This window comes from Triticum dicoccoides, chromosome 6A (assembly GCF_002162155.2).
Source record: "Triticum dicoccoides isolate Atlit2015 ecotype Zavitan chromosome 6A, WEW_v2.0, whole genome shotgun sequence".
NCBI classification, from domain to species: Eukaryota; Viridiplantae; Streptophyta; class Magnoliopsida; order Poales; family Poaceae; genus Triticum; species Triticum dicoccoides.
In genome coordinates this window covers 469656941-469674197 of record NC_041390.1, presented here as the reverse complement: position 1 = coordinate 469674197, position 17257 = coordinate 469656941, and the positions used below count along the sequence as shown (strand labels likewise).

The 17257-nt window shown below is 41.5% G+C and overlaps 1 protein-coding gene across 1 annotated transcript in view; it reads left to right on the top strand.

Moving 5' to 3' along the window:
• Nucleotides 1-16403, top strand: part of LOC119317342 (tripeptidyl-peptidase 2-like) — a 25513-nt gene extending 9110 nt beyond the window's left edge. The window contains exons 19-35 of the mRNA XM_037591779.1: nucleotides 439-551; nucleotides 635-805; nucleotides 886-1014; nucleotides 1087-1187; nucleotides 1276-1393; nucleotides 2420-2499; nucleotides 3842-3914; nucleotides 4522-4607; nucleotides 4683-4734; nucleotides 4843-4968; nucleotides 5188-5259; nucleotides 5604-5696; nucleotides 11357-11452; nucleotides 12480-12578; nucleotides 12681-12773; nucleotides 15027-15176; nucleotides 15999-16403. Of these exons, the coding sequence (XP_037447676.1) occupies nucleotides 439-551; nucleotides 635-805; nucleotides 886-1014; nucleotides 1087-1187; nucleotides 1276-1393; nucleotides 2420-2499; nucleotides 3842-3914; nucleotides 4522-4607; nucleotides 4683-4734; nucleotides 4843-4968; nucleotides 5188-5259; nucleotides 5604-5696; nucleotides 11357-11452; nucleotides 12480-12578; nucleotides 12681-12773; nucleotides 15027-15176; nucleotides 15999-16157 (1811 nt within the window). The 3' untranslated portion in view covers nucleotides 16158-16403. The remainder of the gene's footprint in view (nucleotides 1-438; nucleotides 552-634; nucleotides 806-885; nucleotides 1015-1086; nucleotides 1188-1275; nucleotides 1394-2419; nucleotides 2500-3841; nucleotides 3915-4521; nucleotides 4608-4682; nucleotides 4735-4842; nucleotides 4969-5187; nucleotides 5260-5603; nucleotides 5697-11356; nucleotides 11453-12479; nucleotides 12579-12680; nucleotides 12774-15026; nucleotides 15177-15998) is intronic.
• The last annotated feature ends 854 nt before the right edge of the window (nucleotides 16404-17257 follow it).

Here is a 17257-nt window from a genome sequence, read left to right as displayed (position 1 = left end):
ACAAAAAAAAAAGACTGGTTGCACTTTTGTCCCCATGAACACAATAGAATTCTGTCTTTCTCCACAGATTTAGTTCACTTACAGTGTGCTGAAACTCTCTTGTCTCAAATCTTGATTTTATCTTTGTTGATGAATCAGCCACCATACTTTGTTTATTTTGACCTATCACTACTACAATGCTGGACCAAAGAAGTGAGCCTAGCCATCTTGGGTTGGGGAATGGATGTACAATGCCACCACCTAGGAACCAATGATGAACAATGATCATAATTTTTTTTGTCAACCAATACCATTGAGTTTAAAATTTTAAAACTCTGACTCATGCTTTGTTTTCTCATTTCTGTTGACATGCTTCCAGATATTTAATATTTTAACTACTTCCATCTTTTTTATATGAAATAAAGGGTAGTTAGTTTATTCCCATCTGATTGATTGCAGGTCATATCGAAAGGAGGTTCATAAATGTGCCAATTGGGGCCTCGTGGGCGGAAGTTACCATGCGCACATCAGCCTTTGATACTCCTAGAAGGTTCTTTTTGGATACTGTTCAGGTATATACACTGCATTGGGATTTTACCTTTAGTCCTATGAGTTAAATATGTGAATTTTAACGTCAAATGGGAGTATATGACAGATGTGTCCACTGAAGCGACCTATCAAATGGGAGTCTGTTGTTACTTTCTCGTCACCATCTATCAAGAATTTCAGTTTTCCTGTTGAAGGTGGCTTAACTTTGGAATTGTCTATAGCCCAGTTCTGGTCTAGTGGAAATGCTAGCCATGAACCTACCTGTGTTGATTTCGAGGTACTTTTATCAACTTCCAAGACATAGCATCTGGTTTATATTAAATGACGTGCTAAATATATTCATTTGCAACTTGGCAGATTGTGTTTCATGGAATTTTCATTGATCAGAAAGTAATTGCCCTTGATGGTAGTGAGTCACCTATGCGTATTGTTGCTAGATCATTATTAGCATCAGAAAGGCTTGTTCCTGTTGCCACTCTGAACAAGGTTAGTCAAGAATCAATAGAAGGTTATGACTAGTTATTCTTTTGACCAGATATTGACTTTTGTGGCTTGCAGATCAAGATACCTTATCGACCAGTGGATTCTAACTTTTGTCCGCTTCCCACCAGCCGTGATAGATTACCCTCTGGCAAGCAAATTATTGCACTGACTTTGACGTGAGTTATATTTGGTTCTGGGGTAACTATGTTTGAGTTAGTCCTTGATGTGGTTTTCACAATCTTTTCTCCCTATGAACCTCTACAGTTACAAATTCAAACTGGAGGACGGTGCTGAAGTAAAGCCCCATCTGCCCCTACTTAACAACAGAATATATGATAATAAGTTTGAGTCTCAGTTCTATAGAATTTCAGATTCAAATAAGGTACACTTCTTTTCATTATAAAAAATTATCTCTTTAATTCCTGTATCTCCAATGGCAGGAGGATTTATATGTGATTCGAGTAACTGTTGTTCCTGCTGGACTGTTACGAATTGACTTGGATAACATTTAGTTGATGCATTGAGGCCCAAATGACACATATAGCAGTTAGCTGAGTTTAAGAGACACAAACCTAGACTAAGTATGGAATTATATTCTTAACAGAAACATTTTTACCTTTTTTTATTTCAATTATTCTGCTTGCACTAGTCCAGTATGAAAGTATACTTTGCACATGGCTGATGTCATCTTCTACCTAAACATATCATTTTGTTGCCATACTAAAAATAGATGACCAGAAATGCTCTACAACACCCAATTTATTGGTCTTGTGATTTCAATTGTTCCATAACCTTCGGATGTGCTTGAAATTCCATGCGCCCAAGCAAAGATGATGCAGCCCTCTCGCAAGGTTTTCATGTGTGGACAGCAGTATAGATGAAGCCATATTTGCGCGCATGCATTTGCGCCTAGATTTCGAGATACATTAGAGAGTTGGAGTTCAGTGCTACATCTTGTATTCATGAAAATACAAAAAGTTCTCAACAAACAATGAATTATATATAACAAGATGTACATGCTAGATGTTTAAGTTGAACTTAGAAATCAAACTAGAGGCATGTAATCTGTAGGGAAGGCTTACGTTTGCAAGTGCCAAGGTGATTAAATGGCCTAAGGATAGAAGTAGCATATGCCCATTTAGTAATGAAGTATGATACCTACTTTGCATTATGTAATTCGGTATATGATCGGTTTTCACATTATGAAAACCGTGCCGTTTACTATGTGCCAAATAAGGTGATATTTTGTAACATCCAAATACCGGTAGCAATTTAGGTATTTTTCAGCATAGTTCCTGTGGCTTATTCCTTTCAGGGCTATCCTTACTCTTTGACTCATCACTAGTTCGATCTACATATATATTGCTCTGTTACTGACTTGGAACGTTTCCTTTTTGTTTGAAAATAGTGTGTTTACTCTTCTGGTGATGTCTATCCTAGTTATGTCAAACTTCCAAAAGGTGAATACACACTGCAATTGTACATAAGGTACAGCTCTCCCACCTTCTAAGTAATGCTGTATATAAGGTTAGATGACTAATATGATTTCGCTTTCAGCACTGAAGAATCAGAACTAAATAAACCACTATAGCTTGGTTAAGGGCATTGTGTTGTCTTCTCAAAAGCATTTCGTACTTGCAGATATGGCAATTAGTTGGAAGCACCTTCTTTTTAGGAATATAACATAAAATATTTTACTATAATTACTAAAGATTCACCTAACTTCGTAAATTCCAATTAACTACAAGCTGAGCGTAAGTTCAGGAAAGTTATAGTAACAGTGAATCATCTAGACGCAACAGAGAAGTAGGGATTAACCGATAAACCATTAATCTGTGGGTCAACTAGGGCCAAGCCAGCAGCAGCAGCAGAGGAGGGAGGACAGCAACATAGCAGCCAGTGGAGGGAGGAGCAGCAACATACTCCCTCCGTTTCTTTTTACCTCGCATATTAGTTTTGTCGTAAGTCGAAACATACCAAATCTACTCTGCCCGGCAAGGAGGTGTTGGAGGTGCCTGCGCTTGTTGGGGGGACCGGGTGTGTCATCGAGGAACTGTCGGCGGCCGGCGGGATTGAGCGGGAGACGAGAGTAGAGGAGTGGGAGCGCCCAAATTGCCAAACTATTAAGGCGCAGGGTGGCTGGGAGATGGGCACGGGCTGATTTTTTTGTGCTCTATCAGCCCAAACCTGAGTCCATTTAATCGCTCTCTCCCCGATTATTTGTTCTGAACTGGATTAATTGGCTTATCAGACCAAATAATCGCCTCTGGCGGTTAACACACTGAATTGGACCTATTCGCATCGGTTTGCCTCCGAGCTGCGTTTAATCGGCCGGTTTTTGTAACAGTGCCCCACCAATACTTTGGTGTTCTTCTGACTATATACTGTTTTTAGTCCATTCTTGCCCAATACTAGAGGTTGATATGAATATAAATATGACTAGAGCACCCGTGCTGAATCTTAATAGGATATATAATATGTTGTTAATTGGTAAATGGACAAAAGCAAGATTAGCTTTGTGTCTTCTAGGTTGCATTTATGTGATGCTCTTCTTAGTTTGTTAACTATGTTGTGCTTTTATGATTTAATTCAAAATAATTCAGATAGCTATGCATTTTTAAAGTCTGAGGAAAAAGTAGAGATGGTAAGTAATACTCCCTCTGTCAACTTCTATAAGACTTTTTAGGTCACTATTTTGACAGAGGGAGTACATTTTTTTGCACCCTCTGGCTTATGGGATCTTTTCTATTACATATTTTTGTGGTTATCTTATTTTAGATGCTGTTCATCTATTATCTGTTGCATAAATATATCTTATGGGTGGTTGTAGGCATGAAAATGTGCAAATCTTGGAGAAGCTGAAGCAATTGGTTCTATTTATTGAGAGAAAACTAGAGAAGAAGGTATTGCATCTAATACTAAAAAAATGTTGCTAATCGTGCTTTATTGATGGCTTGATGATGATTTTCTTGTTGACTGTGCATCACATGATATATTGTGACATGGAAGCTGTTATATTTTCCTTTCCTTTTTGGGGACATTGGTTAGGCTCATATAGGTAATGCTGTAGATGTTAGCTTAATCGTCCTTTTGGGAATTATCCTGCGCAAGGATTGGAGTTTTGTACATAGGGGACCACCACAAAAGATGTATCATCAACTTACACTATTTAGCATGCATAGAATCACACTCCTATAGAGGTTCATACTACTTCTCAAGTTATCAGTTTGTTGTTCACAGACAGATGGAATAAACCACATGATTAAATTGTGTTCTTTCATGCATTCCACTAGGCTTGATACAACTGTATTCTTTTGCTCCATGGGGTAAAACATTATCCTCTTACTATTAAATATTTCAGTTGGAGAATGAGTCTCTTTTTCTCAGTTTGTCCAATTAGTATGCAAGTTGCAAGCGAAGAATCATGCTTATCATTAATTTTGCACATGCAAATTATTTATCTAGCAATTAACGATACAGGGTTGATTTAAATGTTCAATTTAATTGCAGGATTGCATTCAATTAAGTTTCTACTCTGAACCTGATGGTCCTATAACTGGAAATGCCGCCTTCAAGTCCTCTGTTTTAGTTCCCGGGTATGTTCCTTCTGAATGTTCACTACCATCTTAATAAAATAACACGTTGTCACCACCATTGTTTATTGTTAATAGAGAACCTGAAGCATTCTATGTGGGTCCACCATCTAGAGAAAAACTTCCGAAGGTACATATCCTGTTGATGTTATTTTGTTAGATATCACTAAAATACCATATCAGTTTTTAAGCAGTTTTGTAATGTTGTTTTGGTTTTATATGTTGGATTGCTTTACAGGGTGCTCCACCTGGGTCTGTTTTAGTTGGCTCCATAACCTATGGTATAGTAAGCTCATTCAACAAGAAAGATGAACAGCATGCTCCAGCATCTTATAGCATTTTGTGTATCATTCCACCATCAAAGGTCAGTAGCACTGGAATAAATTACCAACTCCTTTTAGTTTAACATTATCCTTTTTTTGTTATTATTATTATCCTTATAATGCTAGACCACCAGTTCAGATGTAAATCATATAGAGTCCCAATAAGGCCATATTAGTTTTCAGCTTTCACCCATGTTTTCAGCTCTATCTATGTTGTCTCGCATATTCAGGGAACTCTTTTATGATTATGTAAATTGCAGGTTGATGATACTAAAGAAAAGGGGGTTTCAGTTGAAACAGAGAAGAGTATTTCTGAGAGGTTAAATGATGAGGTTGGCACACTTCAGTAGTTAGTTAAATGCTATTTACTTGAATTCAGATTGTTGTTGACATTTCTAGCACAACTTTTTTGTTTAATAACTCATGTGACTAATTCTTGACAATTCATGATTTACTGTAGAAGATATGTTGGTAATCTAAATGCTATGTCTTTGTACTTTTTCATCAACGATAAATCTTGCTCCTGGATAGATTACAGCAAACTTTGGTTACTTGGAAAGTATCATGAACAATGCTATTTTTAGCTAATACTCCCTCTGTAAAGAAATATAAGAGTGTTTAGATCATAAATAAATATAAGAGCGTATATGATCTTCATAACTAATTGTATTAATAGGTTCGAGACACCAAGATAAAGTTCCTTTCGGGCCTTAAACAAGACAATGAGGACAACAAGTCTGCCTGGACTGAGCTTGTCGCTTCTCTTAAGGTAATAGCGATGACTTCCCTTCATTAATCTTTTTATAATCTTATAATTTCAGATACAATCAGAAAGCACCAGATGTGCTATCGAATATATTGATTTATCAGTACTTTGTTAATACATGTATTCTTCTTACTCAAAACACCAGAGAATCCTATGTGGAAGCATTCTTATTCCTTTTTGTTAGGAAACGTGAGGAAGAGAGAATGACCGAACAGTTTTCTGTATTGAGGAGGAGAGAGATATATACAAGGTTACATGGGCCTGGGCCACACTCTAGACTATACAAGGTTACATGGGCCTGGGCCACACTCTAGACTATGGGCCTGGGCCACAAACACACCATATATACTTAACACCCCCCCTTCAAACTTAAGGTGGGTCAGGAGCATCTGATACACCAAGTTTGAGAGTGTGAAACCTATGCTGATCTCTAGTTTGTGCCTTGGTGAAGAAATCTGCGACTTGAAGCTCTGATGGGACATATTGTAGCTTGACAGTGGATTGTTGACAATGAGATCGAGTGAAAAAGGCATCCACACCAATGTGTTTGGTCAACTCATGCTTGACTGGATCATTAGCAATCTGAATAGCAGCAGTGCTGTCACAAAGAAGAAGTGTTGGCATATGACATAAGACACCAAGATCATCCAATAGCCAGCGAAGCCATACAATCTCAGCTGTAGTAGTAGAGAGAGCCCTAAGCTCTGCCTCGGCACTGGAGCGAGACACAGCAGTTTGCTTCTTTGATTTTCATGCAATGAGAGATGTACCAAGAAATATGCAATAGCCAGTGACCGAGCGACGATCAATAGGATCACTCGCCCAAGTGGAATCAGAGTAAGCATGAAGCTGGAGCTGACTGGAATTAGCATAGAACAAGCGGCGAGATGTAGTTCCCCTTAAATACCTAAGGACTCGGAATAGGTCACCATGATGAACTAAGGTGGGAGCACAGACAAATTGACTGAGAATATGGATTGCATGTGCGATGTCAGGTCTGGTCACTGTGAGGTACACTAGACCGCCGACAATGTGACGATAGCGAGAGGGATCCTCAAGAGGAGTGCCATCAGTAGGACGCAACTGCAGATGAAGCTCCATAGGTGTAGCAGCAATGCGCGTGTCAGTGAGACCTGAGCGAAGAATCAAATCCTGAGTGTACTTTTGCTGGGAGATATAGTAACCATCATCGGTGTGCTCGACCTCAATCCCGAGAAAATAGCTGAGAGACCCCAAATCTGACATCTTGAATTGTTCACTCAATTTTTTCTTAACAAAATCAATATACCCAACATCATCTCCAGTGAATCAGCATGTCATCTACATAAAGTAGAAGCAATGTACGGCCATGCTCAGATGTATGAATGAAGAGTGCAGGGTCATGTTCACTAGGAGAAAAACCGGCAGCTTGAATCACAGAACTGAACCGCTCAAACCAGGCACGAGGGGCTTGCTTAAGCCCATAAAGAGCCTTTCGAAGACGACAAACATGACCTGATGGAACCTTGATACCTGGAGGTGGCTGCATATAAACTTCCTCATGTAAATCACCATGAAGGAAGGCATTCTTCACATCCATGTGGGAGATTTTCCATGACCGAGTAGCAGCCACAGCAATTAGAGTTCGAACTGAAGTCATGTGAGCAACAGGAGCAAACGTCTCACCATAATCTTTCCCATGAGACTGCTGAAAACCTCTTGCAACAACGCGAGCCTTGTAGCGTTCCACAGAACCATTTGACTTGGTTTTAACTTTATACACCCATTTGCAAGTGATAGGGACTGAACGAGGAGGTAATGGTACCAAATCCCATGTACCAGTACGCTCTAAGGCTGCAAGCTCCTCAGACATAGCCAGTTGCCACTCAGGTGACACAACTGCCTCCTGATAGGTACTAGGCTCAGAAACAGCCCCTGCATATAAGTCCTTTTTGTATCGTGTTGCTAGAGAAGAACCGTCAGTGCAAGGGTCAGTAGTACTGGCTGGAGGAGTAGAAGACAAAGGCATAGATGACTGCGTGTCACATGGAACTTTAGAACGACGAGTATAATGGAAAGTACTGGCTGGAGGAGTAGAATAACAACGAGTGTAATGGAAAGGAAGACTATCTAGAGGTGGAGCTAGTGGAAGAGAGAAAGGAGCTGGTGAGGAAGGAGATGAAACATGTGGTGGAGATGGTTCTGATGTTAGGACAGAGGAAGGTTGTTCAGCTATGGACTCATCTAAAAAGATAGGTGGAAGTGAAAGAAACGAGGTAGACTCTAAAGAAGTTGAGGATGATGGTTTAGTGGAAGGGGAATAGAAGAAGGGTTGATCCTCAACAAAAGTGACATCGCGAGAAAAGCAAATGCGGCGAGCAGAAGAATCATAGCAACGGTAGCCCTTATGTTCAAGACTATATCCAAGGAAGACACACTGAGCAGACTGAGCAGTCAACTTGGTACGCTCACGAGGTGCTAAAAGAACATAACAAGTACAACCAAAGACACGGAGGTGGTCATACGTGGGAGGAGAACCAAACAAAACCTCACCAGGACACTTGCCCTCAAGGCGAGTAGAAGGTTGGAGATTGATAAGATAAACAGCAGTTGAGATGGCCTCACCCCAAAAATGAGTGGGGACAAAGGAAGAAATCAAAAGGGTACGAGCTGTCTCAACAATATTGCGATGCTTACGCTCAGCAACACCATTCTGAGCATGGGCACCAGGGCACAAAAGCTGAGGGAGAGTACCCTCAGATGAGAGAAACCCGCGAAAAGCAGTAGATAGATACTCCCCTCTAGAGTCAGAACGAAAAACATGAACAGCACTAGAAAACTGAGTACGGACCATATGTACAAAAGCCTTATATATAGAGAACAACTCAGAACGATGCTTCATAAAATAGACCCAAGTATGTCGAGAGTGATCATCAACAAATATGACATAATGTTTGTGGCCACCTTTCGAAACAAAAGGGGAAGGACCCCATACATCAGAGTGCACTAAATCAAAAGGATGACTGGAATGAGTAGTGCTGGAAGAGTATGGTAGTTGTATTTGTTTCCCTAGCTTACAACCCTTACAGTGAAAACCAACATCTATGGAAACATGACCCAAAACACCTTGTCGAACAAGGGTAGATAAACGAGAACCACACAAGTGACCTAAGCGATGGTGCCACTGGGCAAAAGAAAATGACGAAGTGGATCTTGATGTTGATGCAGCCATCCGGAACGCGGATGTGGTGGAAGCTGAAGGAAGATGTAAGGTGTCAAGGATGTAAAGGGATGTGGATCCTCTACGGCGATGGCCAGTTCCAATGACCCTCTTGCTCTGACGGTCCTGCACATAACAAAATGAGTCATCAAAACCAACAAAGTAGTTCATATCAGCAAGCTGGCCAACAGACATAAGATTCATGGACAGCTCTGGAGCAAAGGAGATGGCAGAAACAGAAAACTTGGATGTGCAAAGAAAACCCTGATGAGTAATAGAACAAGGTGTACCATCAGCAGTCTGAACAGAGGCACCATCCTGCACTGGCTGGCAAGACACAAGCTGAGAGCGATCAGAGGTCACATGGAAAGAAGCTCCAGAGTCCAGAACCCAAGGCTGGGTTGCAGCAACAGCGGGCTGAGAGAGAACAGATGCAGAAGCACCCCTTGCTTGCTGCTGATAAGGAGCCTGGGGTGCACGACGCTGCTGATTGAGGGCCCGTCTAGCCTGAAACTCAGCTAACAGCTCTGGATGAAGCTTGAAACAACCATCTCTGTGGTGTCCTGCCTTCTTGCAGAACGAGCAGACGACAGCTGAAGGTGTGGCCTTGGAGGCACCTGGCCGTTGAGGAAAAGCCAGAACACTAGTGTGTAGAGTCTGCGCAGAAGTAGCCCCAAGAGAACGGAGACGAGTCTCCTCAGCGATCAAGCTAGCAAGTGCCTCTGTCAAGGTGGGAGGAGCCGTACGACCAAGCAATTGAGTGCGAATGTTCTCAAAGTCTGGCTTGAGACCCATCACAAACTGAAACATGAGAGTCTGATGGTCATACTTTTCCTTCGCTGCACATGACTCACAACCAGAATTACCCTTTGGAACCATGGAACCTAGCTGCCCAGTGATGCGAGTGAAAGCTCCATAGTACTCTTCTATGGACATGTCCTCTGGCTGCCGAGTGTTGTGTAAATTCTGCAACAAGGAGAAATGAAGTGCACTGCTGGGCTGAAGGTAGCGCTGCTCAAAGTACTTCCATATCTTTTTAGCTGAAGTGTGATGCTCAAGACTCATTCGGAGTGAGGGTTCAACACCCAGAATTAAAACTCCCATCACATGATCATCGATCTTTTCATCAATCTTTTGCCAAGACTTCCTTGCTGCATCATCATTTGGACTAGGTGGATCATCTGTCAGATGAGAAACAAAACCAGCTGTCCTCAAGACAGTCCGGGCAGAAAATGCCCATTCCCTGTAGTTTGAACCATCAAGCTTGATATCTATGATCAAAGAACCAAATCCGAAATCATTTCTTGCCATAGTGGTGAGCGGCCAGCAGCTGGAAACACCCAATCTGATAGCAGCTGCAGGCAGCAACAAGAGAAGAGCAGCAGACAGCCACAAACAGGAGCTGGATCTCACTGGATAGAAGGAGGAGCTTGCTGGATCTTGCTGGATAGAAGGGGGAACGCCTGGAGCTTGCTATAGAGCAGGGAAGGCACCAAGAGCTTGCTGGAGATGGCTGCTGGAGAGCAAGGGAAGTATTCTCACAGAGTAGCTGTGAGGACACACAACACACAGAGGAGTTGCTGGAGAGCAGCTCCTACAGGTTGATGACGAAGATGGGATGGGGCAGCGATGTGGATGTCTCCTCACCAGACAGATCCGCCTGAATCACCTCACCAGTGGCGATTTCATGGGTGGCGGCTGGAAGAGGGACTAGGGTTTGGTCCTGGTCTGATACCATGTTAGGAAACGTGAGGAAGAGAGAATGACCGAACAGTTTTCTGTATTGAGGAGGAGAGAGATATATACAAGGTTACATGGGCCTGGGCCACACTCTAGACCATACAAGGTTACATGGGCCTGGGCCACACTCTAGACTATGGGCCTGGGCCACAAACACACCATATATACTTAACACTTTTTACCGTCCTTTATGTGGTTACAGACTAATATGACTCAACCCTCTGAAGGTGTTTATTGTATCGTTCACACCTTCCACTGATCTTGTCAATCTGAATTTTTAACTCCTTTCATGCCTGCGTTTTCCTTTTCAATTTCTTTTTGAGAATATGTTGACTGGTCCCTCTGCCAAATCTAAGTTCTATTCCCTCTATTCCAAAATAAGTGTCGTCTAAGTTCTATTCCCTCTATTCCAAAATAAGTGTCGTGCCACGACACTTATTTTGGAATGGAGGGAATACATACTAACACATACAGTTAATGCATGCAATAAGATGCTATATCTTACTCCCTCCGTCCCAAAATAAGTGTCTCAACTCTAGTACAACTTTGTACTACAGCTAGTACAAAGTTGAGACACTTATTTTGGGACGGAGGGAGTATGAGTTTTTTCTTGATAAACATGTTTTATGCTACTCTGCCATTGAAACTGTGAGCTATATTGGGTTACAATATTGTTTTCTTTGATGTCAATTTACTTACCATAATCTTTCCTGGCATACTGCAGTCTGAGTATCCAAAATATACACCTTTGCTTGCCAAAATTTTGGAATGTGTACTTCAGGAATCAACCTCTGATGATAAAATTAGCCATCACAAAGAGGTAACTGATATTGATTCTTCGTTTATGTTGTACTGCATGCATCTTGAATTGTTGGACTGAACAACTATGAGCAAAGGTGCTATCTTTATACGAAGCATGCTGCTTGTTCAGACTTTCATCACTTTTTTTACGATCTCTATGATTGGATACATGGAACAGTTCATGTTAATGCCCTCTAAATAAATATATGACCGAGGTAGAAGAAATCACTAGGGGCAATCTGATGTACTCCCTCTGTCCCATAATATAAGACGTTTTAAATATCTTATATTGTGGGACGGAGGGAGTACATTTTACTCTTCTTTTACAAAAGGATCTGATACTGTAGTCGATGACTTCATGCAACCGAATGTTATCATGGGTCTAACTCCTTCAAATAGTGCAACTTTTGCTGATGACAATGCTGGCATTAAGAGTGCTCAAGTATGGGTTGGGATTAAACCGGACAAAACCGGCTATGCGACGGTAGTTCAACTTCCTTCGTTAAATGTGATGTCAGCAGCAGCGCTGGTTATCTTTTTTTGTACAAGATGGTTTCACGGGTTGGTGCAAAACCAAGTTTGAACATGCGAAACTGGCATGCAGTTCATTAATATATCCTGACGTCAAATATGCTGGCAAAACTGAATTCAGGTCTTACATGAGTAGAAAACCTGAGCTGATTTTGTTTCTAATCAGATGCCTATATTGAGTCTATCCAACAATCAGACAATCACATGGTCTACAGTCTTGCATCTTTCACATGATCTATAACTGTATAACTGCCTGATAGAATTCCACAGGTTAATTTGTTTAGTTAACTAAATACAGTATTATATACAGTGCACTTGAGTCTCACTTCAGATGGCACTGCCGTTTTGGTGCGAGATTATTTCTTTGCTGTCAAAATGTATATATATTGCCGCTGTAGTTCTGTGTCAGTATTCATGCTCCAATCAGCTATCTTCATATTTATCTGACTATCAAAATTTAATTTTCCAGTAAGAGATTTGTTTCTGACTTTGTCTATGGTATTCTTGGTATTCAGGTTATTGTTGCAGCTGATGAGGTCGTGGACAGTATTGACAAAGAGCAACTAGCAAAACTTTTGTTTTTAAAACCCGATCCTGAGGATGAAGAATCACAGGTATATATCATTAATAATTATTTACTATCATTGCTCCTTAATTAATCAAATGTACCAGCTCCTATTGAATGTTGTTTTCCTCGAACATTTACTGGCAAATAGAAAACTAAGAAAAAAATGGAAGAAACACGAGACCAGCTAGCAGATGCACTATACCAAAAAGGTCTTGCACTGGCAGAGATTGAGTCGTTAAAGGTACATCATCTTTCTTTTAGCATATTTTCCTTTACCTTGAATGTCAAGTTCTTTATATTATATACTCATAAGATCAGTTGTCATAACCTAGAAGTTGGGTTCTGCATCAGGCTGTTTGATGATCAACTATAGAAACCTTTGTTATATTTGAAATGACCTGGTCGTTGAAATGAGGAACATGCTCCTACTTCCTACTTCATGCCCAGCCAATGTGTATATTCTGGTCTTAGCCAATGTATCTAGGGGCCACCTTGGTTTTTGGGCAGATGCAATTCGAGAGTCATTGTGCCCGGTTGCCCTGCCTTGAGAGGCAGATCGAAAATTAGAAAGGCGAGCACATTGTCGCTGAAGCTCCGCGGTTGTTGCTTCTTTTTTACCTCCACTGTTAGTCAGTGTTGGAAGGGGAGCCTTGGCGCAGCGGTAAAGCTGTTGCCTTGTGACCAGGAGGTCACGGGTTCAAGTCCTGGAAACAGCCTCTTGCAGAAATGTAGGGAAAGGCTGCGTACAAATAGACCCAAAGTGGTCGGACCCTTCCCCGGACCCTGCACAAGCAGGAGCTACATGCACCGGGCTGCCCTTTTTGCTAGTCAGTGTTGCTGGCAGCCTCTTTGCCAATTGCACTCTGGCGGAAGTGATGGAGAAACAGTTGGAAGCAAAAGGGGAGAGGTAGGGATGAAGAGGCAGGTTGATGTAGGGGGGGCAAACCAGCGAGGGAGACGGAGTGTGGTGTTTAGGGTTACGGGGTTAGGATCTGCTCTCTGGGCCAGGCTGGTGGAACTGGTGGTGGTGGCTAAAGAGTGCAGCGGCATGCAGTAGCAGTGTAGCACCATGTTAGCAAGACGAGCGGGCACATAACGCATGGTGGAAACTAGGGACTGGCAGCGATGAAGCCAAGCTCGTCTTGCTACCACTGCGCTACTGCTTCCATGTGTCTCTAGGACAATATCTCTACTCTTATAAAAAATCAAGTTGGTGATGATGGTGTGCCTGCCATCTTGCAATATAGACCGTCCGATCTATATCTGACGGATAGAAAGCAAACTATGGCAATTTTGCAAAAGGATACCCGCACCTCTCTCGTTCATCCTTATCTCCCACAACTTCATTGTTGAGTAACTAAAAAAAGAAGCCTCTGGAACAATCTGGCATGGTGGCCGCTGCCGGCATCGTTCATCCCCATGCCTCTGCTAAGTCCGACCACAAATCACCACCGCGCCCCACTCCTCCTCACCTTATCTCACATCTTTCTCGATATATCATTCTTTCGATGAAATTCTCGAGATATCATTAGTTTTTACACATGGGATTACTCTTGCATGGGTCAATCACAACAGGTGTTTTGTAAAAAAAATGCATCTTGATGTTCCTTGCAATGCACGGGCATCTTGCTAGTACAGTACATACAGGTGTTGTATATGGACACCTAAAACAGCTACTCCCTCCATTCCCTTATACAAGGCACAAACTCAGATTACAGATACCAATGGACCCATAAAAAGCGGGATTTGCGCTTGTGGCGATTCTCGAGCGAGCGGAGCTGAAAACGAAGACGAAAGATTTTGCCAAAAATGCGGGGTAGAATTTGTGGATTCTCGGATACGAAGATATCAAATGGGATACATCAAACTCGCATGTCCCGTAACTCATCTGTGGTATTTGAAAGGTCTTCCTAGTTATATCGCGAATCTTTTAGATAAACCTCTTAAGAAGTTGGAGGGCCTAGTATACGGCGATTTCTCTTTTGCTAGGCCCAGCACTAAAAAACCCACTTTTTTACGATTACGAGGTTTATTCGAAGAGGAAAAATTTAATGACATCTTTGCAAGCCCACTTTTCTTTTCGTTAACTGGGATCATTAATAGGCCTGCATGCATGCAAGGAAGGAATGGGAAGGAAGTAGCATAGTGTCATTATGACTACATGCATGCAAGTATTAAGCAAGTTAGTAGTATGAGAAAACATCATTAATATTTGCGTCGGTTACTGTTAGTGGCCTTATATAGATGCAAAATGTATTTTTCATAGTGGCCTTGTATAAGGGAATGGAGGGAGTATAACATATATCTAACAACCTACTACTCCTTTTAGCCCCTCATTCTCTTTGCCTTTGTCTGGTAGGTGGCTTGGCTTGGGCACCATACCTTGGTCTTAGCTTTGTACATTGTCAACTGGCAGTCTCTAGTCTAGAACATGTATTTGTGTTAGTGTGTATATTATTAAGTAGTATTACTTATGAAGATATCTTTCTTTCAGCCTGATGAGTCAACCGAGGCATCTGCTAAAGATGTTTTTGAGGAGAATTACAAAGAATTAATTAAATGGGTTGATGCCAAATCTACAAAATACGGCACTCTGACCGTTCTACGTGAGAGGCGCTGTGGAAGATGTGGCACGGCACTCAAGGTATATTCCCTACCAAGCACCAGTTCCCTTACCTGTATTCTTAGCATTTGCAGTTGCGATTCCAGCTTTTATTGGGACAGTCATGACAACTTTAATGAAAAGGAACGGTTGACTTTGTCAAATAGTTCTATGACTGAGTGCCCAAGAGATTTTAAGTAAATACATATGGCATTGGTGACTATCTTGTTTAGTGGATCTAGTCCGCACATGTATTTTGATTGCCTATGGTTGTTAGCTTAGCTTTGCTTGGCTTAGCAAGTGGTATGTCCATTATTTTCAATGGCCAACTTGCCATTGTTATGAAAACAACAAAATATTAGCCATTACTCTTACGTCTTACCACTCAATAAAGTCTCACTCCCACAACCCATTTTGTTCTCTCAGTTCGCTGATAAACCTATGCTAATCAAATTAACATTTGTACAGTTTGCTTATTCATAGTGAGTAAATTTTTTATCAAGCTCCATTGTAACTAACATGCTATGGTTCAACTGTATTCTGATGTCAGTACTACCAACATAATTTCCACTGCCACATTATCAGACAAATCTTTGCACATATGGGATGGATATTATTACTATTATACTCCCTCCTTTCACAAATATAAGATTTGTGAACGGAGGGAGTTTGAACTGCCTGGTCTATTCGGGATGTAACATTGATGAAACCATAGTATATTTAATAGTTGAAAGACCTCTATCAAAACAAGATCGACACAATTTGTTACTTGCATCTTATTTTTCGTAAAGAATTAAAGAACCTACTGATTCTGTTTTACTTGTGAATTCATGCTTAATGTTAGCTATCTTTGTGGTGGGTTAGGTTCTAAACGACATGATTCAAGAGGACTCTGAGCAACCAAAGAAGAAGTTATATGATCTGAAGATCCAGCTGATTGAGGAGATAGGATGGGCACATGTATCGGCTTATGAAAAGCAGTGGATGCATGTCCGCTTTCCCCCATCTCTGCCTCCCTTTTAATTGGGTATGCTTACCATTTAGTCTGGCATCGGTAGGTTCAGTACTTTGTGTCATTGTTGGATGCAACATTTGTCATTTCAGGGATCTTCCATTTGACATTTCCATTCTTGAAATGGTAATAAGGCATGCAAGCCGATTGTAGTTCCTTTGAGTGACCGCATGATTAAGCTGCTCATAGCCTCGTATACGCCTGAACTTTAGTTTGAGTTCATGTATGGGCAATAGTAAAACCATTTTCCCAAAAAATGAGCTAGTAGACCATTCCCTCCGCCCCAAAATAAGTGTCTTAAGTTTAGTACAAGCTAGTACAAAGTTGAGACACTAATTTTGGAACAGAGGTAGTATTAAACTGATTCACAAAAGTTTGCGGCGAGACAATTGGCGGCTACTAGTGGCACCTTTGGTGTCAATGCGCTGCCATCCATCTGCTCCCTCTGTCCATCGTTGTGTTGCTCCTGACGTTGACTTTTTGTTGCTGTGCATGCTCAACTCCTTCCCATGGTGTTCAATTTGTTGAGGTGAGATTTGTGTCCCTTGCGTTCTCAGTTGATCTTTGCTCTTTGTTGGTGAAGCCCACCCCATCTTGCAAAATGCTCCTTAATGTTCATCGGTGGTCTCACGATTTGTATTGCTTGCACCTTGTGGGTCAATGCCGCGGACACTTGTTGATTGACTTTACCCCAGTATTGTGTTATGGGGATAGTTGCATGTATGCGGGTGGTGCTGTGCCAACTTGCAAGGTCTCGATATTGTGATATCCTCCCACGGCACACTCCATTAGCGTCCTTGTCTGTTTTTGTGGTGATGGTGGTTGTGTGCACCGGCAAGGCAGTTCCTTGTCACGGGCACCCACTTTGCTCTTTTCCTTTTCCCCGAATCTCCTAATGCTTGCATATATTCATGCACTACATCAAAAGTCCATGGTATATGCAGGTTGATGGACCTTTTTGTCATTAACTTGCACTAGCAAAAGGGTTCGCGTGTTGCAACGGGAGAAAAAAATGTCACACAGTACAAACAGACGCAGACCCTCGTACAAACGCACATCCTCTCAGCCCTATAAAAGAACATACACACATCCTTATAAGTACCTTTGAAAG